At 40.9% G+C, this 20063-nt stretch overlaps 1 protein-coding gene across 6 annotated transcripts in view; it reads right to left on the bottom strand.

Moving 5' to 3' along the window:
* The window catches only part of GPT2 (glutamic--pyruvic transaminase 2), a 51749-nt gene that overhangs the window by 12685 nt on the left and 19001 nt on the right, over window positions 1–20063 (bottom strand). For all 6 annotated transcript variants that reach the window (XM_074293298.1, XM_074293301.1, XM_074293299.1 and 3 more), the window contains 5 exons: window positions 15228–15361; window positions 10986–11229; window positions 7698–7777; window positions 6259–6395; window positions 1899–2073 (listed from right to left, as the gene is read on the bottom strand). In XM_074293298.1, the coding sequence (XP_074149399.1) occupies window positions 1899–2073; window positions 6259–6395; window positions 7698–7777; window positions 10986–11229; window positions 15228–15361 (770 nt within the window). The remainder of the gene's footprint in view (window positions 1–1898; window positions 2074–6258; window positions 6396–7697; window positions 7778–10985; window positions 11230–15227; window positions 15362–20063) is intronic.

Raw genomic sequence — 20063 nt, 5'->3', positions numbered from 1 at the left:
CCTTTTCTAGGAAATTCCATACCTGGCTTGCTTCCCTAATTTGACTCAGTCCTGAATCCTGAGCATTCCTTGCTTTTGACAACAGAGAATGGGAAACCTGTGGTATATGCCTAAGAATCTGCCTCTCTCTCCCTATAAAACTCTCATGTTGCCTTGTCCAGGTGCCCTATGGTGAAGGCAAAGGGAAACTAGATAGCCACATATAGACTAGAAAACCTTGGCAAAACCAGATATGCCCAGTCTACAGGATGAGTCTCAACAACCATCGCTGATCCCAGAATTCATAGAATTTGAGACTGGAAAGAATCCCTTCAGTGGCCATCTGGTATTAGCCATGCACTAAAGAAATCACATTAATATACTTGGCAAATATTTTATCTAGTCACTGGTCCCCTTGAGGAAGGGAAATCTAGCAGCTCCTTCTGACTGCTAGAAATCCCCCCCAGATGTTGAGTCTATATTTGCCTCTTTGGAAAGAGACACCCACTGATCCTGGTTTTGCTTCCAAAAGAACAAAGCTAATCTTTCTTCCACATGACAGCCCTTCAGATATGAACAGGTTAATATGTCTCTTCTGAATCTTCTACAGACTAAACATTCCTAGTTCCCTCTGCTGATAAAGCAGGATGATACAGAAGAAACACTGAGATATCAAAAGACCTGGGTTTGAGTCGCAGCTCTATCACTGTGTGGCCTTGGACAAAGCATTCCATCTCTGCCATCCTCAGTTTTCTTAATTTAAGAAAACCTACTGGCTCTGAATGCCTAGCCCAGGATTTCTGTGAAGCTTAAAAGAGAACAAGTCTATAAAAGTACTTTTGACTTGATATAACCCAGGATCTGCGAACTAAAAGGTTTGATAATTTTATTTCACTGTAAGTGGTTTCCTTTATAATCTCACATATATTATTTTATGCATTTAAAAATATTTTGAGAAGAGATCCAAAGGTATCACCAGAATGGCCAAGGACTCTATGACTCACAAAAAGGTAGGAGCCCCTGTTCTAAATCAACCTGAGTTATTCATCTACATCTACACCATGCCAGAAACTATGAAGGAGGGATACAAAAGAAAGATCTTTCCAATCAAAGTCACTCTTTTGGAGCGCCCAACTGCTCTAGGAATCTAGAGGAGGAGTACACGAAGTTTGGCAGGTGGTAGAACCATGACCCGTGGGGTGTAGTGGAAGAGCACTAGATTTGAGGACCATTGGTAATGGACAATGATGTCATCCTAACCCTGCCCCTTGGGGAGGAAAAGGAGGATTGGCAAAGGGCACTAACTCTTTCATACACAAAGTAAGCTCATCCTTAGGAGGCATGTCTGCAAAAAGCCTCATCAGGGAATGGGGGTCAATGCTCTGTTACCATGGAACAGGATGTGTCTTTTCTGGTAAACTAACCAGTTTATGCCAAGATGGAAGCCATGGCCACGGCCTCTCTGCTCTACCAAGGTGGAAATTGTAACCATGGCCTCTCTCATTCTAACCAGAGCCATTGCAGTGGAGTCTGGCAACAGGATTGGATTTGGAGTCATAGGATCCATAATCTGAAGCTGAAATAAACTTAAGAAGCCATTAAGTCTAATTTTCTCCATTTTACATATGAGAAGAGTGAGGCAGTCAAGTGACCAGACTGGAATCACAGAGCTCATCAGTGTCTTGAGGCAGAATTTGAACTCAGGTCTAACTTCCTTCAAGTCTAGTTGGCCCTGGCAGAAAAGATGGATTCTCAGGCTCACTCCTTACTGCACTGTGTGACTCTGGATAAATCACTTCCTCTCTCTAGTCCAACATTCAGTTACCACTAGGATACCCAATAGTCCCACGTTTAGGATCCACATGTGCCTACGAATGCACACCCAAGACGTCAGAAACGAGGAGCCCATTTGTACTCACCTTACTGAACTGCTCGTAAGACTCCTCTCCAGGCACAGGGGGGTTCACGACGATATCCATGGCTGCCTGTCCAGAAACTGGGGGGCAGAGGCGGACTGAGAGCATCTTGACAAGCTGTCCCTTAATCTCTGGATGTAAGTTGATCACCTCCATATAGCCCCCTCGATAGCCACACCTAGCCAGGGAAGGATAAGAGGGCAAAATTTCAGGTAAAGCTTCAATTGACTGGAATCCATTAAACAAAACATTCACATTCCATCTTTGTTTATTATTTTAATCAATCAGCTGACAAATATCTATAAGGCATGCCAAGCACTGGGGATAATTTCATGGAGTTTACATTTGAATTTGGGATACACCCTGCCTACATAAGTATTGCCAGAATAAACCCACAAGAATCTGGGAGAAAGGGCAGCAGCAGGCAGGAGAATCAAAAAAGGTTTCACACAGGAGTGGGGCCTGAGCTGCTCCTTAAAGGAAGTAAAAGATTTCATGGGCAGAGGTGAGGAGGGAGCGCATGTGCAGGAAGAGCTGAGAGACTCAGTGTAGAAACTGCAGGTACTGAGGCTTGGAAGATCAGGTGGAGCCAGACTGTGAAGGGGTTTGAAGGAGTTTTACTGCAGAAGCACCAGGGAGCCCAGTTTCCTTAGGAGGAGGGTGATATGATAAGAGCAGAGCTAAAGTTAAATCACTTTGGCAGCAATGTGGAGAAAAGACTGAAGGAGAGGAGAGGCCTTTAGCAGGGTTATTGCAAAAGCCTAGGCAAGGAGCAATTGGTCCCCAGGCTAAAGTGAGAGAAGGATCTAAATGCAAAAGAGGCTTTGCAGGTAATTTTGGGTTCTAAAAACCATCTTTCAAGAAATATCCCGAGTCAGTCTGCATCCAGCCCATCTCCCAATTCTTCTTGATCTCTAGTCACAGGCCTGAAAAATAACAACAAATGTGCAGAGGGGAGACCTAGAGACCCACAATGAACAGGGACAGATCCTACCACAGTGCATCAATTAACCTCATTGGAGACAGAGGTGTCCAGCAAAAAATTAAATTAATTAAGTAAAAAGGGTTGAAACTGCCCAGAACAGCCCATTCCCCGAGCGTGCATCCTTATTACCATAGGGTCTTTAGGATAATCAATTACTGTTAACAAGCTACAACTTATACAGTTATCATTGCTCCTTAGTTCTAAATTACATCCAGTAGGGCAGAGGGGAGGGGAAAGAAGCTTAAAGTCACATGAAAGTCTGGTATGGACACAATTCTGTAATTACAAGCAGCCTAGGGGTCTTAAGCACTATCCTTTACAAGCCAGTTTGGCCAAGTTTCAGGTTGTCAAGTGCTATTGGGTGTCCCCTTCTTCCCCTTTCCTCCTAAGTCACAAGCATACCCCCATCATATTCGCTCTACCAGGATCCAACTGCGTTTCCCAAAGGAATAGCTTGTAAAAGTGCCCAAGTCACCTAACTCCCAGGCTTCTCAAGGGTTTGCTAAATCAGCCTTGTACCTAGAACACATTCTTCTACTGAACTATTTTGTATTTAATCTCTTTATACATGGCATCAGTGTAACTTAAAATGACTCCTTGTATTTGTTCTGTATGTACTTATTTATGTACCTTTTCTCTTCAGTTAGAACATAAAGCTGTCTGAGATTATTCAAAGGAGCCTCCTCTCTATTACTCATTCATAATCCTCCAACTCCTCCCTCCCACCCTTTTTTTCCTTTGTGATGCAGCTCATGTACCATCCTTCTTGTGAAATCTTTCCCAATTCTCTGCCCCCCATAACCCTCCCAGCTGCTGCTGCTGCCCTCCTTCCTGGGACAATCATGTATTGTACATGTGAGGAATAATTTTTGAATAACAGATAGCCTTTATATGGCACTTTGAGGTTTGCAAAGCACTTAAAGTTGTCTCAATTGATCTTCACAACACTGAGGTAGGCACCAATGCTATGGGCTATTTTACAAAGAGACTAAGGCTAAGAAATCAGGGTCACAGAAATTATAAATGGGTCTGAGGTAGGATTTGAACTCAGGTGTGCCTGACTTCAAATTTAGTTCTCCACTTATAGGACCACTGAGCTGTTTTTCTATTTCTGCTGAGTAAATTTATGTATGTACTTGTTGCCTCTCCTTTGGAACAGCCAACTTTAAGGGAGCATTTATTTAAGTTTATTAAGTATTTAATTCTTTTGATTTGCATTCCTAGCACTTAGTATAGTGTCTGCTATAGAGCTGGCTCTTAAACCTTTGTTAATTAATTCAACTAGTACAATTCACCAGAAATTATCCTCAAATAGTCAAGACAGGCAGTCTCCAGCATCCATCAAACCCACTACATTTTGAGCTGTCCCTCTCCATCTTTGGCAAGCTCTGTTGGGAAGTCTTCCTAAATGGTGGCCAAGTCTGCCTCTCAGACTTTATTCTGCCCTTTGCAGTCAAGCAGAATAAGCCTACGCCTTCTGCCAGCCGGTCCCACCTAACTTTTCTCTTTCCCAAAGCTGAACACCCTCACTTTCTTCAACCCATCCTTGGGAGTCCATTTATCATCTCGGCTATCCCCTGCACTCCAGGATGGTCAGAAGCGCCACTGGACAAAAGGACCCATGACTGCTGGGAGTCTGGGTCTTCCTTTCCATGGCCTGGTTTCTTTGAAGTGTGGCTTAATTGTACTGGAACCTCAGACATAAAGGTTTCTCTTTAGGAAGGCTCTAAAATACAATCCCACTTCAGTCCAATTGAGTTTTGGGAATGAACACAGAATGGCCGGCCTGGCACCTCGCTGTGGCTGGTCTTCAGTTTTTACAGCTAATGGAACCTGCAACCTCTGCCCTGTCTTGTCTGCCTTGTCAGCAGGGACACCTAAGGACTCTTGACTCCAGAGCTCGCTGTTCTTAGCATCTTCATCTTCCCCAAGTTTCCAGTGATTAGGTATCCATTCCCATGCTCTATAAACCAGTCCTTCTACCTAGCTCCATTCTCCAGGTTCAGTTCCTAGTACTCACTATGGCTTGCCAGAACTCAACTAACCCTGCAGGGACCTTTGTCTACTGTACCTTGCAGAGTGGGTTATTAATAACTCCAGTTGAATTTGTCTATGGCCTATGACAAAATGCTCTAACTAAATCTTCTGAGGCCTAGTACTCACCAGCCCAGAGATCCCATATTACCTGAGGCTAAGCAGTTTCCCACATGGCTAAGGCTAGTGTCCAATACTCACTAAAGCTATCCCTCAGGTCTAATTAATTTTTTGATTTCTCTCATAGATATAACTTTAAGAAGTAAGACATGGCACTCCAACTCCCACCTCAGGGTCCTAGGTTCTTGATGGCTTTTTCATATCTAGGTGCCCTTAGGCCTCCCATGATGCTCTCTGGCTACCTTCCCGCCATACTGCTCATACCTATTTTTCCTCCTGCTTTCTGCTTACGCTGAGAACAGTAATCAAATCAATACTACCATTTCTAAAAAGTGTGTTCATCAGTTTTTTCTAACTCCAATCACTATTTCCTCATGACTTCCCAGTCTGAAATACTTCTTATTACTACTTGCTTATGGAGTTATCTTCTTTTCTTCAAGCACCTTAAGAGCATGTATTGTTTTGCTTATTATAATTGTATCTCAAGAAGTGAGGACAGAATCAGGCATATAGCAGGCATTTAACAAACACTTTTTCCTTGATTTATTCATTAGTGAAGGAGAGATTTTCACTAAAATCCTCCTTTGATAGTCCACAAAATTGTAAAGGGGATTTGGGGTTCTCAACGGCCGTTAGCAGAGAGAAAGCTCTGATACTTTTTTGCTGTTTGGAGATTTCAGTTGGCTTTAATTCTTTGTGATCCCATTTGGAGTTTTCTTGGCAGAGATGTTAGAGGCAATTGCCATTTCCTTCTCTAGTTCATTTTACATATGAGGAAACGGATACAAACAAGGTTAAGTGGTTTGCTCAGGGTCACATAGCTAGTTAGTGTCTGAGGCCAGATTTAAGTCTTCCTGACTCAATCTACTGAGTCACTTAGCTGCCCTGGTATCTATTACCAAACTGGAAATGCTTTGAATGCTGGACTAATGATGAACTATGGGTCTGTTGTCTAAGGACAAGCCTATGTAAGTGTGGGGAAGGTCATTATCAGGTTACCTACATATTAAACTATGAGGCATTGCAATGAACATTAGTGAGGGAGGACTTGTAATGATAGAATCACACGTCTGTAAAGTAAATATGACTTTTTGAATTATCAGAAGGACAAGATTAATTGATTTATCCTACAGTCAGTCAAATGGGTCAACCCCAGGACAGCATACATGAAGAAAAGTTCTCCACATCCCTGAATAAACAGCAAAAAAGCCAGTGCCAACATACTCGCCCATGTAGCCTTTAGAGGTGGAGTGGAAGGATGCAAGCTCCACATTGCTTGAGTAATCTGGCCCCATCTCATAGAGAACCTTCTTGAAGGAATGAAATTGGCAATCCTTGGCATATACGTTGTCCTGGTACACCTGAGCAATCAACCAAGGGAAGCAAAATGAGTCTATGTAAAAACTCATTTGGACTGAAATAAGCAGAAGTAGAACAACTTACAGACAACAATAACAAAGCTCTAAAGGCAAACAACTTCTGAAAGACTTAAGAACTCTGGACAGTGGAACCATGATTCCAGACACCCATGAGGAAACATGCTACCCACTCCTGACGGAGCTGATGGACTCATTATGTCTTTTGGACATAGCCAGCTTGGAATTTGCTTTGTTTAATTAGGCATACTTGTTATAAGGCTTTTGCTTTTCTTTCTTTTTCAAAGAGAGAGAGAAGAAAGGGGGTAAGGGAGAAATCAGACATTTGTTCGTTGAAAAAATAAAATTTTAAAAAATGTTTGAAGATGCAAACACTACAGGATCATAGCCCTGAAGCTGAAAGGACTTCAGAGACCCTGTAGTCCAATTCCCTTCTTTTATAGTTAAGAGAACTGAATCCCGGGAAAGACAGGGCCTGCCTGGAGTAGCTCCATGGAACTCTGTGTCATGGTAAGGCAGACTAGGGCATCATTCTTGAGACTGCTGAGTGGCCAGACTGATGACACCCACCTAACATTCACACGTAGGCCTGAAGGGGCCACAATCCAAGTGTCCCAAAGACACAAGAAGAGAGCATGAATATGCACATCTAACATCATGCAGAACAACTATGAAACAGTACTTATGGCAAAGAGCAGTTCTAAGCTTAGGGAGTACTTCTTGGGGTTAAACTGAGTAGGACCTGGGAAGAAGGAAAGAAGACTTTAAATACTTATTTCTCTAAGTGTAGAATGGGCTTTGGGCGCACATTGCTAAAACCACCAAAGCACTTTATCTAATAAGCCAGCAATTTGTTAAGTTTCTAAGAGGTAATTTGTTGTCCTGAAAAGACATTTAAACTTGGTGGTCAGAATAGTTGGATTTCAATAATGGTTGTGACACTATAAATGGTGTGAGCAGAGACAAGCCACTTAACATTTGGGCCACAAACCCTCATAGGGTTATACCTATCACAACAGACAGCCCCCTCACAGGGTGGTTGTGAAGAAAGGAATTTTACTGCGAGCCATAAAAGTGCCAGTAGAAAGGTGAGTATCTGTGAAACAGGGATAAGAATTTTTGCCCTCTCTATTTTAAAAGGCGGTCATTATATTGCCACAAAATATTGGAGTAAGATATCTGAAAGCTGGAAAGTTCAGTACACACAGAATTATTTATGTGGCTCCACACCCAGAACTAGGCTAAGAAAACATGACAAAGGGAAGAAAAAGTCCCAGTTCCTCTTACCTCATCAGCCAAGAGGAAGAGTTTCTCTTCCCAAGCAAAGTGAATCACTTCTTCAATACACTTTCTGCTCTGGACTTGACCTGGAAAGACCCCACCCCAAAGAAGAAAAAAAACTAAATTTAAATTTATTTAAGTTGGCACCTGGCCCAGATTTCCGCCCAGAACGTCAGTATACTTTTCCAGTTACAACAATATTCAGTATCTATTTTCCTCTATCCATAGTCACTATAATGTCAGAGTCAGTGTGGTCTGCCTTACATGATATGCCTTGCTTTCCCCCTCCTCCAAAAAATACTTTCTTAACCTGCTGAAGCAGACACAGATGTTTAGTAAATTATGAGTCAGACTGTTAAATGTTTTTGTGGAAGAGGAAGAAATGCTACAACAGCAGCAGGGGCAGAAAGTGAGGGAAATGGATAAATTAACTCAGCTATCTTCTTATCAGGCCTGATCAAATTATATGCACCACAAATCAATTCAAAATCAGGAAAAAATTATTACAGTCCCCTGATCACTGTGAATTTGGGCATCCATCCAAGAGTCTCTTCTGAAGATGTTAAGTCTTTACTGACATCCTGATCTGTCCATTGTATTACTGAGGGGAAGCTTCCAATTCCAAAAGAAGGTGCTCAGAAATCACAAAGATGTGACTTTTATGATTAGACTTAACACACCTCAGAACTAAGCTATTTATCAGGTATAATTTTTTAAAGTCTGCAAAGCCCAGATTTTCCACAATCCATCAATATTTATTTTGTGGCAATTCAAGTTGCTTAGGTTGCTATGAAGAATCAAAGTCTTTCCTAGACCACAACAGACTGGAAGACATAGTTTTTTAGGTGTGTTTAAAGGCATACAAAGATCTTCTTTAGGTAACTGCTTAAAACTTTAAAAAAAGCTTTGGAAACACATGGCCAATATATTCCTTCCTCCTGACAGTTGATCTTAATTTTAAATATAAACCTTTTTCTTCATCTAAGCTATTTGTTTCAGTTTCCCCAACTGCAATTATGGACTGATGCTGGAGAGAGAGAACACTAAATGCAAAAAAAAACCATAATGCAAATAAAACCAAAATGAAACAGAAGTTAATTATAAATACCAATCAGTTTGCTTTAATAGCTTTTCTTTGTTATAGATAGTAGTGGCGAAAAAAACCCCACCAGAAATTTTAGACTGATAACATAGCTTGTGTCCACCAGGAATTAGAATGATGCTTTCACTTGGGTGGGGCAGCATTTTATACTCCTGAGACAAAAGATTCCAGAATGAACTCATTTCAGCTGCAGCCCATTTTATCTCCAAAGGGAAAGGGAACAGCACTTCTTTTAATGGATTTTTCAGTCTGAATAAAAGGAACATGAAGCTAGCAGTCTGAATAGATTCAGGTAGTATTGTGTACATGTTTAAAACAACAACAAAAGAAAAACATACAACACTATGTTGCTTTTCAACCCATGAAAAGTCGGATTTTTTCCCTAAATGACATTTCTTTAAAAATAACATTATTGATAGCTTTGTTTTGACAGAGGTCATTTCCTGGCAAGTCCTTCTCCACCCACCTCTCATCCATACAGTCAAGCACTCTAGTAATAAGAGGAAGTAGGGGTGAAGGTGAAGGTGGGTGGTAAAGTTAAACAAAGCCATAACAAACACATCAGTCTGTTTATGCAACATTCTGTACCTGTAGTTCTCCACCTCTTCTTTGGAAAGCAGCAAAGTTGCATGCCATTTCTTATTCAGAAACATACATTAGGTTCTGGGTTAAAGAGGGGGCGCCAGTACTGTGAATACTGGCCCATCAAAAATAATTAAGAGAGGGAGCTAGGTAGGTCAGTGGATAGAGCACCAGCCCTGAAGACAGGAGGAGGACCTGAATTCAAATCTGAACTCAGACACTTAACACTTCTTAGCTGTGTGATCCTGAAAAACATTCCTATTGATTTGCTTCTAGTGACTTAATGGGACATACACAAGACCTGCAAAAGAATGTATACCCCTGCTGGTTCCAACTTGTACTAACAGTCTGACTCTGGAGAAATCATTTGGCCTTGGTGAATTTTAAGTCCAATTAACATCCCACCTTTTTTGGGATGTTAATTCCTTCCCCAACCCCTCTTAATAGCAGTGCCTTCCTTCTGTTAACTATTGCCTAGTTATGTTGTAAATAGCTTGCTTTATATACATTTGTTTACCTATTAGATGTACCCTTCCCATTAAATTGCAAGCTCCTTGACTATGGTCTGTTTTTTGCTTCTCTTGTACTTCTAGAGCTTAGCATAGTGTCTGGCACATAGCATGTGCTTAATAAATGTTTAAAAATGTTTTTAGTGTCTTTATTTACAAAACTATTCCAATATTTATAATATAATCACATAGATTTGTTTCAGGAAAGGACTTTTAAAAAAAATCACCTCATAGTTTTCTCATCAATAAAAATGGGAATAATATCTGTAATGCTTATTCTACAAGGTAAAGCAGTAGATTTGGAGTCATAGTACTTTAGATTTAAAACCCAGTTCTCCTACTTAACTCCATTATATAATCCTGCAAAAGATAGGAAGACTTTCTGAATCTTAATTTATTTAAATGTAAAATGGGATGTGAGAGGGAACAAGGTAAAATACCTAGTACATGACTGTTGTCGACCTTACTATACACAGTAAATGTTTAAGGGATATGCAAAGAGCTAGTATGTTTCAGAGACAGGTCTTGAAGCTAGGTCATCTTGACTCTGAGGGTAACCCTCAACATGATTCATGTCACTTGGCCTTTCTAGGGGGCAAGTTATAATTATTGTCTTATCTACTCCAAACTCTCTTACCTATAACCAAAGGTAAAAGGAACCTCCTATGGCATCAGAATTCTAGGTCTAAAGATGCAAAGCCTACTGTTTTGCCATTGTATTCTGAGAAGCTTAGCAGCAGTACAAAGACTATGAGTAAATTAAATACTACCAAGAGAAAATCTGTTCTTCTGGGAACTCAGCTACCTCCACGTGGAACAATGCAAATGCCTCCACAGCTTGCTGTCCATGGCTGCTGCCTTTGGTGATTCTACTTCATACCCCTCCATTATCACTTCTGTTTTGTCCACCTCCATCCACCTCCATCAATCCTAAGATCTATTAGAATTCTCCCTTTCCTTAAAGAACATAAAAATGTTTAACCTCCTATAGCACTTGGACTGTGCTGAATACTTACTCCATTTTGGCTATAAGAAGTAAAACTATGCCTCGATTAAACTGAAAACCACAGTTATATGGGTTATGTCTTCAACACCATTTACCTGTAGGGTTGCCAGGGTTGATGATGCAGAGGACTTTGGGGTTGCAGTACTCCTTGGCTTTAGTCACTGCTCGTCGAAGCTCATTTACATCCAGGGCCCAGCAGTTTTCTTCATCTAGGTAATAGTTCACCTGGATGGCATCCAACTCCGAAATGACAGCCGAATATAGTGGATACTGGGGTATGGGGATCAATACTCCAGTCCGGGACTTTCCTCCACCAGACACCAGAAGCTTAAGAATTGTCTACAAGAGGAAATGAATGGGAAATTGAATTAGTCTTTTTAGATCACCCACTTATTCCTGGTTACCTTTCACAAACTTCATTCAACCAACCAAATTATGGGTTTTTTTCTGGTTGTGAAATACACCACTAACACTCCTTACATCATCTAGGAAATCCTTACAGTTTTAGTTAACCTTTTCCCATAAGAACCCATGAAAAAGAAAAACTAATTAAGCCCTGGTTTCGGAGCAAAAATGGCATATTTAGTCCCTGTAGAAGGAAAATTCTCCTATTAATAACAACAGCATTTATAAAGTGCTTTAAGGCTCTCAGAATACTATATCTACATTCTTCCATTTGATTTTAAGACAGAACTTTAAGTTGTCTTCCTAATTCCAGTATTCTATCCACTGCACTCTCTTATCTGTCTCTATTAGGAATTAATTGTCTTGGGGTGTAGAGGGAAGTCTGTAATCAGAATGCGGAATGCTAGGTCTGCTAGCTTTGTTGTGGAAGAACTTTTTTAGGAGGCTAGGTGGGCCCTGATAGCTTTTTTTTTTTTTTTTTTTTAATACCAAGGCAATTGGGGTTAAGTGACTTACCCAGGGTCACACAGCTAAGAAGTGTTAAATGTCTGAGCCAGATTTGAACTCAGACAGCCTTTTAGGTCTCTTCCAACTCTATGGGCCTTGGATTCAAATTCCACCTTTGATGTTTGCTACCTGTAGGACTCTGAATAGATACCTTCACCTCTCTGGCCCCATCATCAAAGTGAAAGAGGAGGGGACACAACTGGATAATCTCTAAGGTTCCTTGCAGCTTAAAACCCTACGTTCTTAAATAGAAACCCCACAACCCCACAGCAATACCATCCTAGTCCACCAGAGGGAGCTACAACCCCGTTTTCCAAGTCAGAGACCAAGTGGGCAATGTGGGTGTAAGACACATGCTGAAACCATGTGGGAGAAAAATCCCTAACTCAGGGTCTTCCAGGGGGTAGATAATTCGTTCAGCTAACAAGCCAAAACCACATTCCTAGTGGAACAACCTCCCACTCCGTACAGAGGCCTGTATTCTCTTTTGTTCCCCCCCACGCTGGCTGTGTAAAGTTGGAACTTTTAAAAAATTAAATAGGAGCAGAATCTATCAAAGGGTCATGAGTGACACAGAGTGACTGTGGGAAGCTGTCTTCCTTGTCACCACCTACTCAAAATTTCTGGGATGAAACAGGATGTTCCAGACAACATAGAGTTAAAAAAAAAAAATAAGCCCACACGCAGGAGCTCTGGCTTTGACACACACTTGCTTTTGTTATTATAGGGAAGTCTCTGGCCTCATTTTCCTCTATAACATTTCTTTCATTCTCTGACATTTTTTTCCTCAGTAGTATTTTATTTTTCCAAATCCATGTAAAGATACTTTTCAATATTCATTTGTTTTCAAAATGCATTTTTGTAAAACTGTGTTCCAAATTTTTCTCCCTCCCTTCCTCCTCTCTACAAGATAGCAAGCAATCTGATATAAGTTTAAACATGTCTAATCTTTCTAAACATAGTTCCATATTTGTCATGTTGTGCAAGAAAAATCAGACCAAAAGGGGAAGGGGGGGTGGGGAAATGAGAAAATAAAAGCAACAAAACAACAAAAAAAGTGAAAATTCTTTGCTTCAATCTACATTCAGTCTCCATGATTTCATTTTCCAAAGTCTATTTGAATTGCCTTGGATCACCACATTGCTATATTCTCTAACATTCTTAAGAGTTTCTGGATTGTAGCCCCTGAGTCTGCCATATACCTGCTCTGGGGCCCAAGGCAAGCCATATGACTTCTGGTTCTCCCTTTAGTTACTGGTCAAATGGGGGAAACAATAGTGCTGCCTCCCTCAAGGCAAGGATAAATATCAAAACCTAGCTGAAAGTGATGAAAGTGAAATCTCTCCTACCCAAAAGGCAAACATTGGGACAGAGAGACAAGGTAACCCCCCAGGAAAAGAAAAACCTCTATATTCTAAGGATAAGGATAGCCTTCAAGCCCCAGCTTCTAGACATTATCCAATGATATTCCACTCCCGTGAGATAGTGGAAGAGAAGGAAACAAGCACTTCTTAAGAGTCTATTAAGTGCCAGACACTTATCCCTCCTTTGATCCCCACAATGGGAAGTAGATACCATTATTACCCCATTTTACAGATGAGGAAATGAAGTCAGAAGTAAAAGGGCTTGCCCAAGATCATCCAGTATCTGAAGTGACTTCAGGATGGCTCTATGGACTGTGCCACCAGCTGCCTAGAGGTGGATCCTAATCTTACCTGGGGACTCTGGGACTTCAAGAGAGTTTGGTGACAAGTGTTTTTTATAAATTTTCTGTCAATATCCCTAAGAGGGTTAGGGTAAAGTGGAGAGAGTGCTAATCCTGGAGTCAGGAAGAGTCAAATCCAGCCTTAGACACTCACTCCTTGAGTGACCCTGTTCAAGTCACTGCACCCTGCTTGCCTCAGTTTCTTCCTCTGTAAAATGAGCTGGAAAAGGAAGAGGCAAACCAACCACTCCAGTGTCTTTGCCAAGAAAGCCCCAAATGGGGTTTTGAAGAGTTGGACACAAACACAAAGTAGGTTAAACTCAGAGGGGGTTTTCAGATGTCCTCAGGTTCCAATGAGCCTGGAAATCACTGGCAGCTGGTGAAGGATTATGAGAACATCATTTTTTTGTGAGGTCAGTGGCTAAGGAGTGGTTTCTATGCTGTTCCCTGTCCAACCCCATCAGAGAAAGCTGTGTCCCTCTGCAATTCCAAAGGTCAAAACAAAAGGAGAGAGCATTTCTTCCTTTTGCTTTCCCTTTCCACTTACATGGCCTACTTTGTCTATCACCAAAGGATTTACAAGAGAGCCAAAGGGCCTAGAGCTGGAAGATGTTGGGAAGCCTAGTGCCTTCCCATTTTACAGATGAGAATGGAGGCCCAGAGAGATTGGGTGACTTGCCAGGGTCACACAACTCCAAAGTGAGAAGGGCAGTCTCCTCTTTCCATCCTCAGCACCTAGCATAGACAGTTAATAAAGGTTTGCAAATTTATATGTTGGACTAGATAATATCTTCAGATCATTCAGTTTTTAACACTCTGTGGCCCTGGGTTCTATCCTCTTCCTTGGGGACCTGGTTCTGATATGGATTGTAAAGCCACATGCAGGTAACAATTTTCCATTGTTAGGGAAAAAATTCAGACTAGGACAAGTGATGTGGGATCAATATGTTTTTCCTTGTTGTCTTAGTAATAATTCATCACATTATATATTCTATAAAATGAAAACAGTATATCCCATGCCTAACCAGTTTTCTCATTCATTCACAAAATAAGGAAGTTGGATTAGAAAGCGTCTGTGACCTTACACTTCTGATATTATCACTTCCATTTTACAGGTATGAAAACTGAGGCCCAGAGAAGGATTAAGGAACTTATCTAGGTTCCACATTTAATTAAATGTCTGAGCAAAGATCTGACCCTGATGCTGAGGCCAGCCCTCTTTTCTCATTGAACTTTGCTGTCTTTCAAAGATTGTGACTGCCATTGTCTGTCCTTGGTTCTTGAAGAGGCCCAGGACATCAGAAAGGCGATGCTGTGACATGTAATCGAATTGGATTTCAGTGAGAAGGGCTGTACACAGTCACCAGCTTCACTTTTCCCTGCAGAGCATCTGGATCCAGTGGCCAGATGCCTGGAGATGTTCCTGATGTAGTAGGAGACCTTGGCCTGTTCCAGGTAAGGTCTTCCACAGGTCTGTCTGACCGAGGCCACACCCATTCTATGATCTAGGCCAGGTGGCAATTCAGGCAAAGAATCTCCTCTTTCACCCAGTCCAAAGAAATGTAAATAAATGATATGTGCCTTCAATCTGAGTAAATCAGGACCCAAACAACTCATGGGCCAATCAATGGGCTGGGCTAGAGACCAAGTCCCCAGACTGCTGGGTGCATAGGCTCCCCCCTCCCATCAGCCTCCCTCGCCCCCTCCTGCCCACACCTACAGAAATGCCATCGCTAGCTCCAGTGGTCAGGTAGATGTTGTCTGGGTCCGCGGGCACACCTCCATCTCTCCGCTCGATGTACGCAGCCACGTCTTCTCGGATGCAGCTCACACCCTGGCTTGCACTGTAAGCCCCTGGAAGACAGCAACCAAATGCTATGACAGAGGCTCCTGCAGCACCTTGGAAGCATGGCGTGGCTGCTACAAACTAGGCTTGGGTGGCTGAACGGAGAAGGCTAAGGACTCGGGCAAGCTCCAATTCTAGGCTTGACCCCCCATCTGCCCACTCCCATTCCCACTCTCTGGCCCCTAGCTGAGTGACCTCAGGTAAATCTCTAAGCCATAATATTTTTACCAACAAATTTGGAGATAATAACACTAGTCTGATTTACCTCAGGGATAAAAAAAAAAAAAAAAAAAAAAGACAACAAATTACCCTGTCTTATTTTCTAATCAATTGAACAAGCACTTATTAAGCACAAAGAAATAAACTAGTCCTGCCCAAGCACTTATTAAGCACAAAGAAATAAACTAGTCCTGCCCCTCAAGGAATTTACATCTACTGGGGTGGGAGTTGAGGGAATGAGATCTTTAATTGCTTCTAAGGAATTGGGTTTTCATTTGGCCTCACCCCAGGGAATCATAAATTCAGATATAAGAAACTGAACCCGCAGGAGTAAGCCCCAGAGAAGCAGACTGTACCAAGAGCTTCCAATCCACTCTCTGACACTGGCTACCTGACGGTACAGGTCACTTAATCTTGAAGGACCATGTCTCTGAGACCAAAAATTGTAATATACTTGCTGATCTACACTGAAAGAAGAGAAAGCACCCTTCTGAGAAATCCCCCATAACAGGAAAAAAAACAAAACAAACAAACAAAAAAAAAAAACAATTCAGATTTTTCCTTAAGTTCCCTGAAGGCAAATTTTATATCTCCTCCTATTTCCATAATCCTCAATTTATAGAACAGAGTCTTAGAGATAGTGTTTGATGGAAACACTGAGTCAGTTGTGTTTATTGGCCCTAGGAGAGAGCAAGAGTGGTTTCTAACCTTTGTCCTAAAGAGCTTAAATGCCCATAGATAGCCAATCATGTTAGGAGTTCCTATGGTATTAAAAGATAGAGTAATACTTTGGACCCTATGAATACTATCAAATAATAAGTAATATATTACATTACTTTATCAGCATGATATAGGAAAAGCAGAACATCAAAACAAGGAGAGAGCTGACCTTGGAGCCAAAAAGACCTTGAGCCAAGTTCCTCCTTTTGGCACATACAAAGCAGTAGAACAGTGAGCAGGTCAAGTGACCCTCACTCCCTGGTGAATTAATTTAAGAAATTCATTGAGATTGTGTACTAACTGGGATTTCTCCCCTCTATCAAAGAAATCACAGGTCCAGTGCCCAGCCCTTATCCTACTAATATCATATTTCTAGGGAGGCTTAGGCTTAAGAAGTTCTTTCTTTACAACTCTCCGAAATAGGTGGTAGATGTACTATCCCCATTTATTAAAAAAGGAGGTACAAAGAATTAAAATGCTTTGAACATCTGTAAGATCCTGTCCAATTCTATAACCAATAATGCTATTTGTTCCTAATCACAAAGGTTGTAAGAACCATATCCAGTTTTGGTACCTAGGTCTTCAGATTAAAAGGCTTTTTTTGGAGCATCATCTTGAATAAAATTAGAGTCCAACACTGATATACTTAAGAAGCCTGGGTTCAAATTCTGCCCATGATACTTAAGTAGGGATTCTATATGCATATCATTTTTTTTCTTTTTTCTTTTTTTTTAATTATAACTTTTTATTGACAGAGTATATGCCTGGGTAATTTTTTACATTATCCCTTACACTCCTGTTCCAATTTTTCCCTTCCCTCCCTCCACCCCCTCTCCTAGATGGCAAGCAGTCTTATACATGTTAAATATGTTATAGTATATCCTAGATACAATGTATGTGTGTAGAACCAAATAGTTCTCTTGTTGCACAGGGAGAATTGGATTCAGAAGGTAAAAATAACCTGGGAAGAAAAACAAAAATTATGCATATCCTTTGATCCAGTAATACTACTATGTCTATATCCAAAAGACTTTTTTAAAAAGGGAAAAAAAGGAAAAAAGACCATTTGTATAGTATGTATGGCAGCTCTTTTTGTAGTGGCTAAAAAGGATGGAGGGAGGTCCATCAATTGGGGAATGGTTAAACAAGATATAGTATATGATTATAATGGAGTATTGTCGTATGTAATTACAACCAGGATGACTTCAGAAAAATCTGGACTTACATGAGCTAATGCAAAGTGAACAGAACCTGGAGAATGTGATATATAGTAACAGCAATATTGTTGAATGAAGAACTGTGTAACTATTCTTAGCAATACAATGATTCAAGATAATCCCAAAGGGCTAACAATGAAGCATATTATCTGCCTTCAGAAAAAGAATAGATATTGTTTGAATACAGATCAAAGCATCATTTTCCACTTTCTTTCATTATTTTTCTTTTGAGTCTTTTTTACAAAATGTTTTCTATCATTGAAATGTATAAACTATCTGACTGCTTGCCATCTCAGGGAAGGGAGAATGCAGGGAAGGATAGAATTTAAAACTCAAAAAAAAAAAAAAAAGTTTAAAAACTGTTTTAACATATAATCGGGGAAAAATTATATATATATATATATACACACACACACACACACACATGTATGCATCCATATGTGTGTGTGTATATATAAATGGAGATCCTTACAAATGTCTTGTAGAATGCTGACCTACCTCACAAGGTTATTGTGCAGCTTAAAAGCAATGACTATGAAATCACTGTGTACCCTAAAGCCTTATGTAAGTGTCAGCTATTATATCATGCTGGTTTCACAGACTAGTTTCCCTTTATATCTATAACTACAGGTGTTAAATCAAGGACAATTGAAGCTCAGATAAGAGAATGACCTGTTCTTCAAACAAAAAAGGAAAGTTATTATTGGAGAGAAATAAAAAACATGGGCCTCATAAAAAATGTATCTTTTGTCTCAACTGAATAAAGTCACAAACCTGGTTCAATTAGCACTAGGTGCCTGGCTCAGGAACAATTAATTATCTAACAATAGCTAGGGACATTAATAAATTTCCTATTTGTCTTTGTCAAAGAGTCCCCAGACTGATTAGCTTAAGTTAAACAGGAAGAGCTAAAAAAGAACTTTTGGAGATCAGCTGGCCCAAACTCTCTCATTTAATAAGGGAGGAAATTGAAGACCAGAAAGAAGTGACTTGCTCATTGCTACACAGTAAACTAGAACAGCTGTTTTTTGTGAAATAGCCTGTCTTTATTCTCTTTTTGACCCTGTTCCCAACTTTCTGGTCTTCAAAATCAGGCCTCTCCTGTTATCTCATCTTAGAACTTCCCTCAGGATTTGGGGGCCTTCTCCTTCCAAACATCCTACCACTCCTGTGGTATAAGGTCTACCCTTCTGCAGGGCCAGGCCTCTATTCTCCCATGAGGGAATTGCTCCGGAAGTTTCCATTTCATGAAGGAACCAGGCCAACCTGCTTTACTGCCATACCTGTTCCTGACTTTCTGGACTTTAGAACTGTGCATCCCATACCTATGTTCTTTCCCCATCCCTTCAGCCCCACCCCTTTTTAGCTCCTTCTTGTGTGTCTTCCCCTATTAGAATGTAAGCTCCGTGAGGGCAGGGACTTTTTCCCTTTTGCTTCTGTGTGCATCCCTAGTGTTAGCACAGTGATTGGCATCTAATAAGCACTTAATATTTGTTTCCTTCCTTCCAAGTCTCTGATCTCAAATCCAGTGTTCTTTCTGATACCTCAATGCTTTCTTCTCTTATGTTTTAGTGATTATTGTAGACAAATAAGTTGTGCTGCCATAACTAAAGCTCTGTGGTAAAAAAGACACATTCTTCTATGGGCAGAAGCTGGCCCCAGAGACCATCTTTCCCTCCTGTTTAGATGGCTGGCATAGGCTTGCCAAAAGCCACTTCAAAAGCTGGAGTTCAGCCAATGAGCAACACCACTTTATTCCAACAAGGGTAGCTCAGTGAAACAAACATCCAATCTGGATTGCTGCAATAGTCTCTTATGGGGTCTTTCTACCTCTACTCTCTTGACTCTTTGTTGTCCAGTTGTTTTCAGTCATGTGTGACTCTTCCTGATTCCAGTTGGGATTTTCTTGACAAAGATACTGCAGTGGTTTTCCATTTCCTTCTCCAGTTCATTTTACAGATGAGGAAACTGAGACAAGCAGGGTTAAGTGACTTGCCCAGGGTCACAGAGCTAGTGAGCATCTGAGGTTAGATTTGAACTCGGGAAAAGGAGTCTTCCTGCCTCTAGGCCCAGCATTCTATCTCCTGTGCCATCCAGCTGCTCCCTCTCTATTCTACTTTCTGCATGTATTGTCTCTCTTCTACTAAAAACCCTACAATGGCTCCAGAATGCCTAGTGTTCAAACTCCTTCAATTGGCATTCAAGGCCCATGACAAATGTAGCAATACCCCAATCTTATCTTCCTAGTCTCATTGGCCATTACACGCCAGACAAACTGGCCTATTCTTTCTTTTTTCTTAAGATTCCTTGTACTTTTCCATTTCCGAAGCTTTGTCTATGCTATATTTCCATTCCTGGAATAATTGTCTTTCTAGCTCTCACTGAGCATTTATTTACCAGGGCATTTTTCTTCTCTCTCATATACCCCATTTTAGCTTTGGGTTATCCTGCCTCTCGGCTCCTACCAAGGTGCTCTTTACACAATAAGCACTTGGTATCTGCTGAATCAGGGTGGCAGCATGACTGAGTGGATAGGTTTGTAGTCATTCTACAT

Source organism: Sminthopsis crassicaudata, chromosome 2, assembly GCF_048593235.1.
Source record: "Sminthopsis crassicaudata isolate SCR6 chromosome 2, ASM4859323v1, whole genome shotgun sequence".
Lineage (NCBI taxonomy): Eukaryota > Metazoa > Chordata > Mammalia > Dasyuromorphia > Dasyuridae > Sminthopsis > Sminthopsis crassicaudata.
Note: the sequence above shows the minus strand (reverse complement) of the source record. Positions and strands in the feature narration are given on the sequence as shown.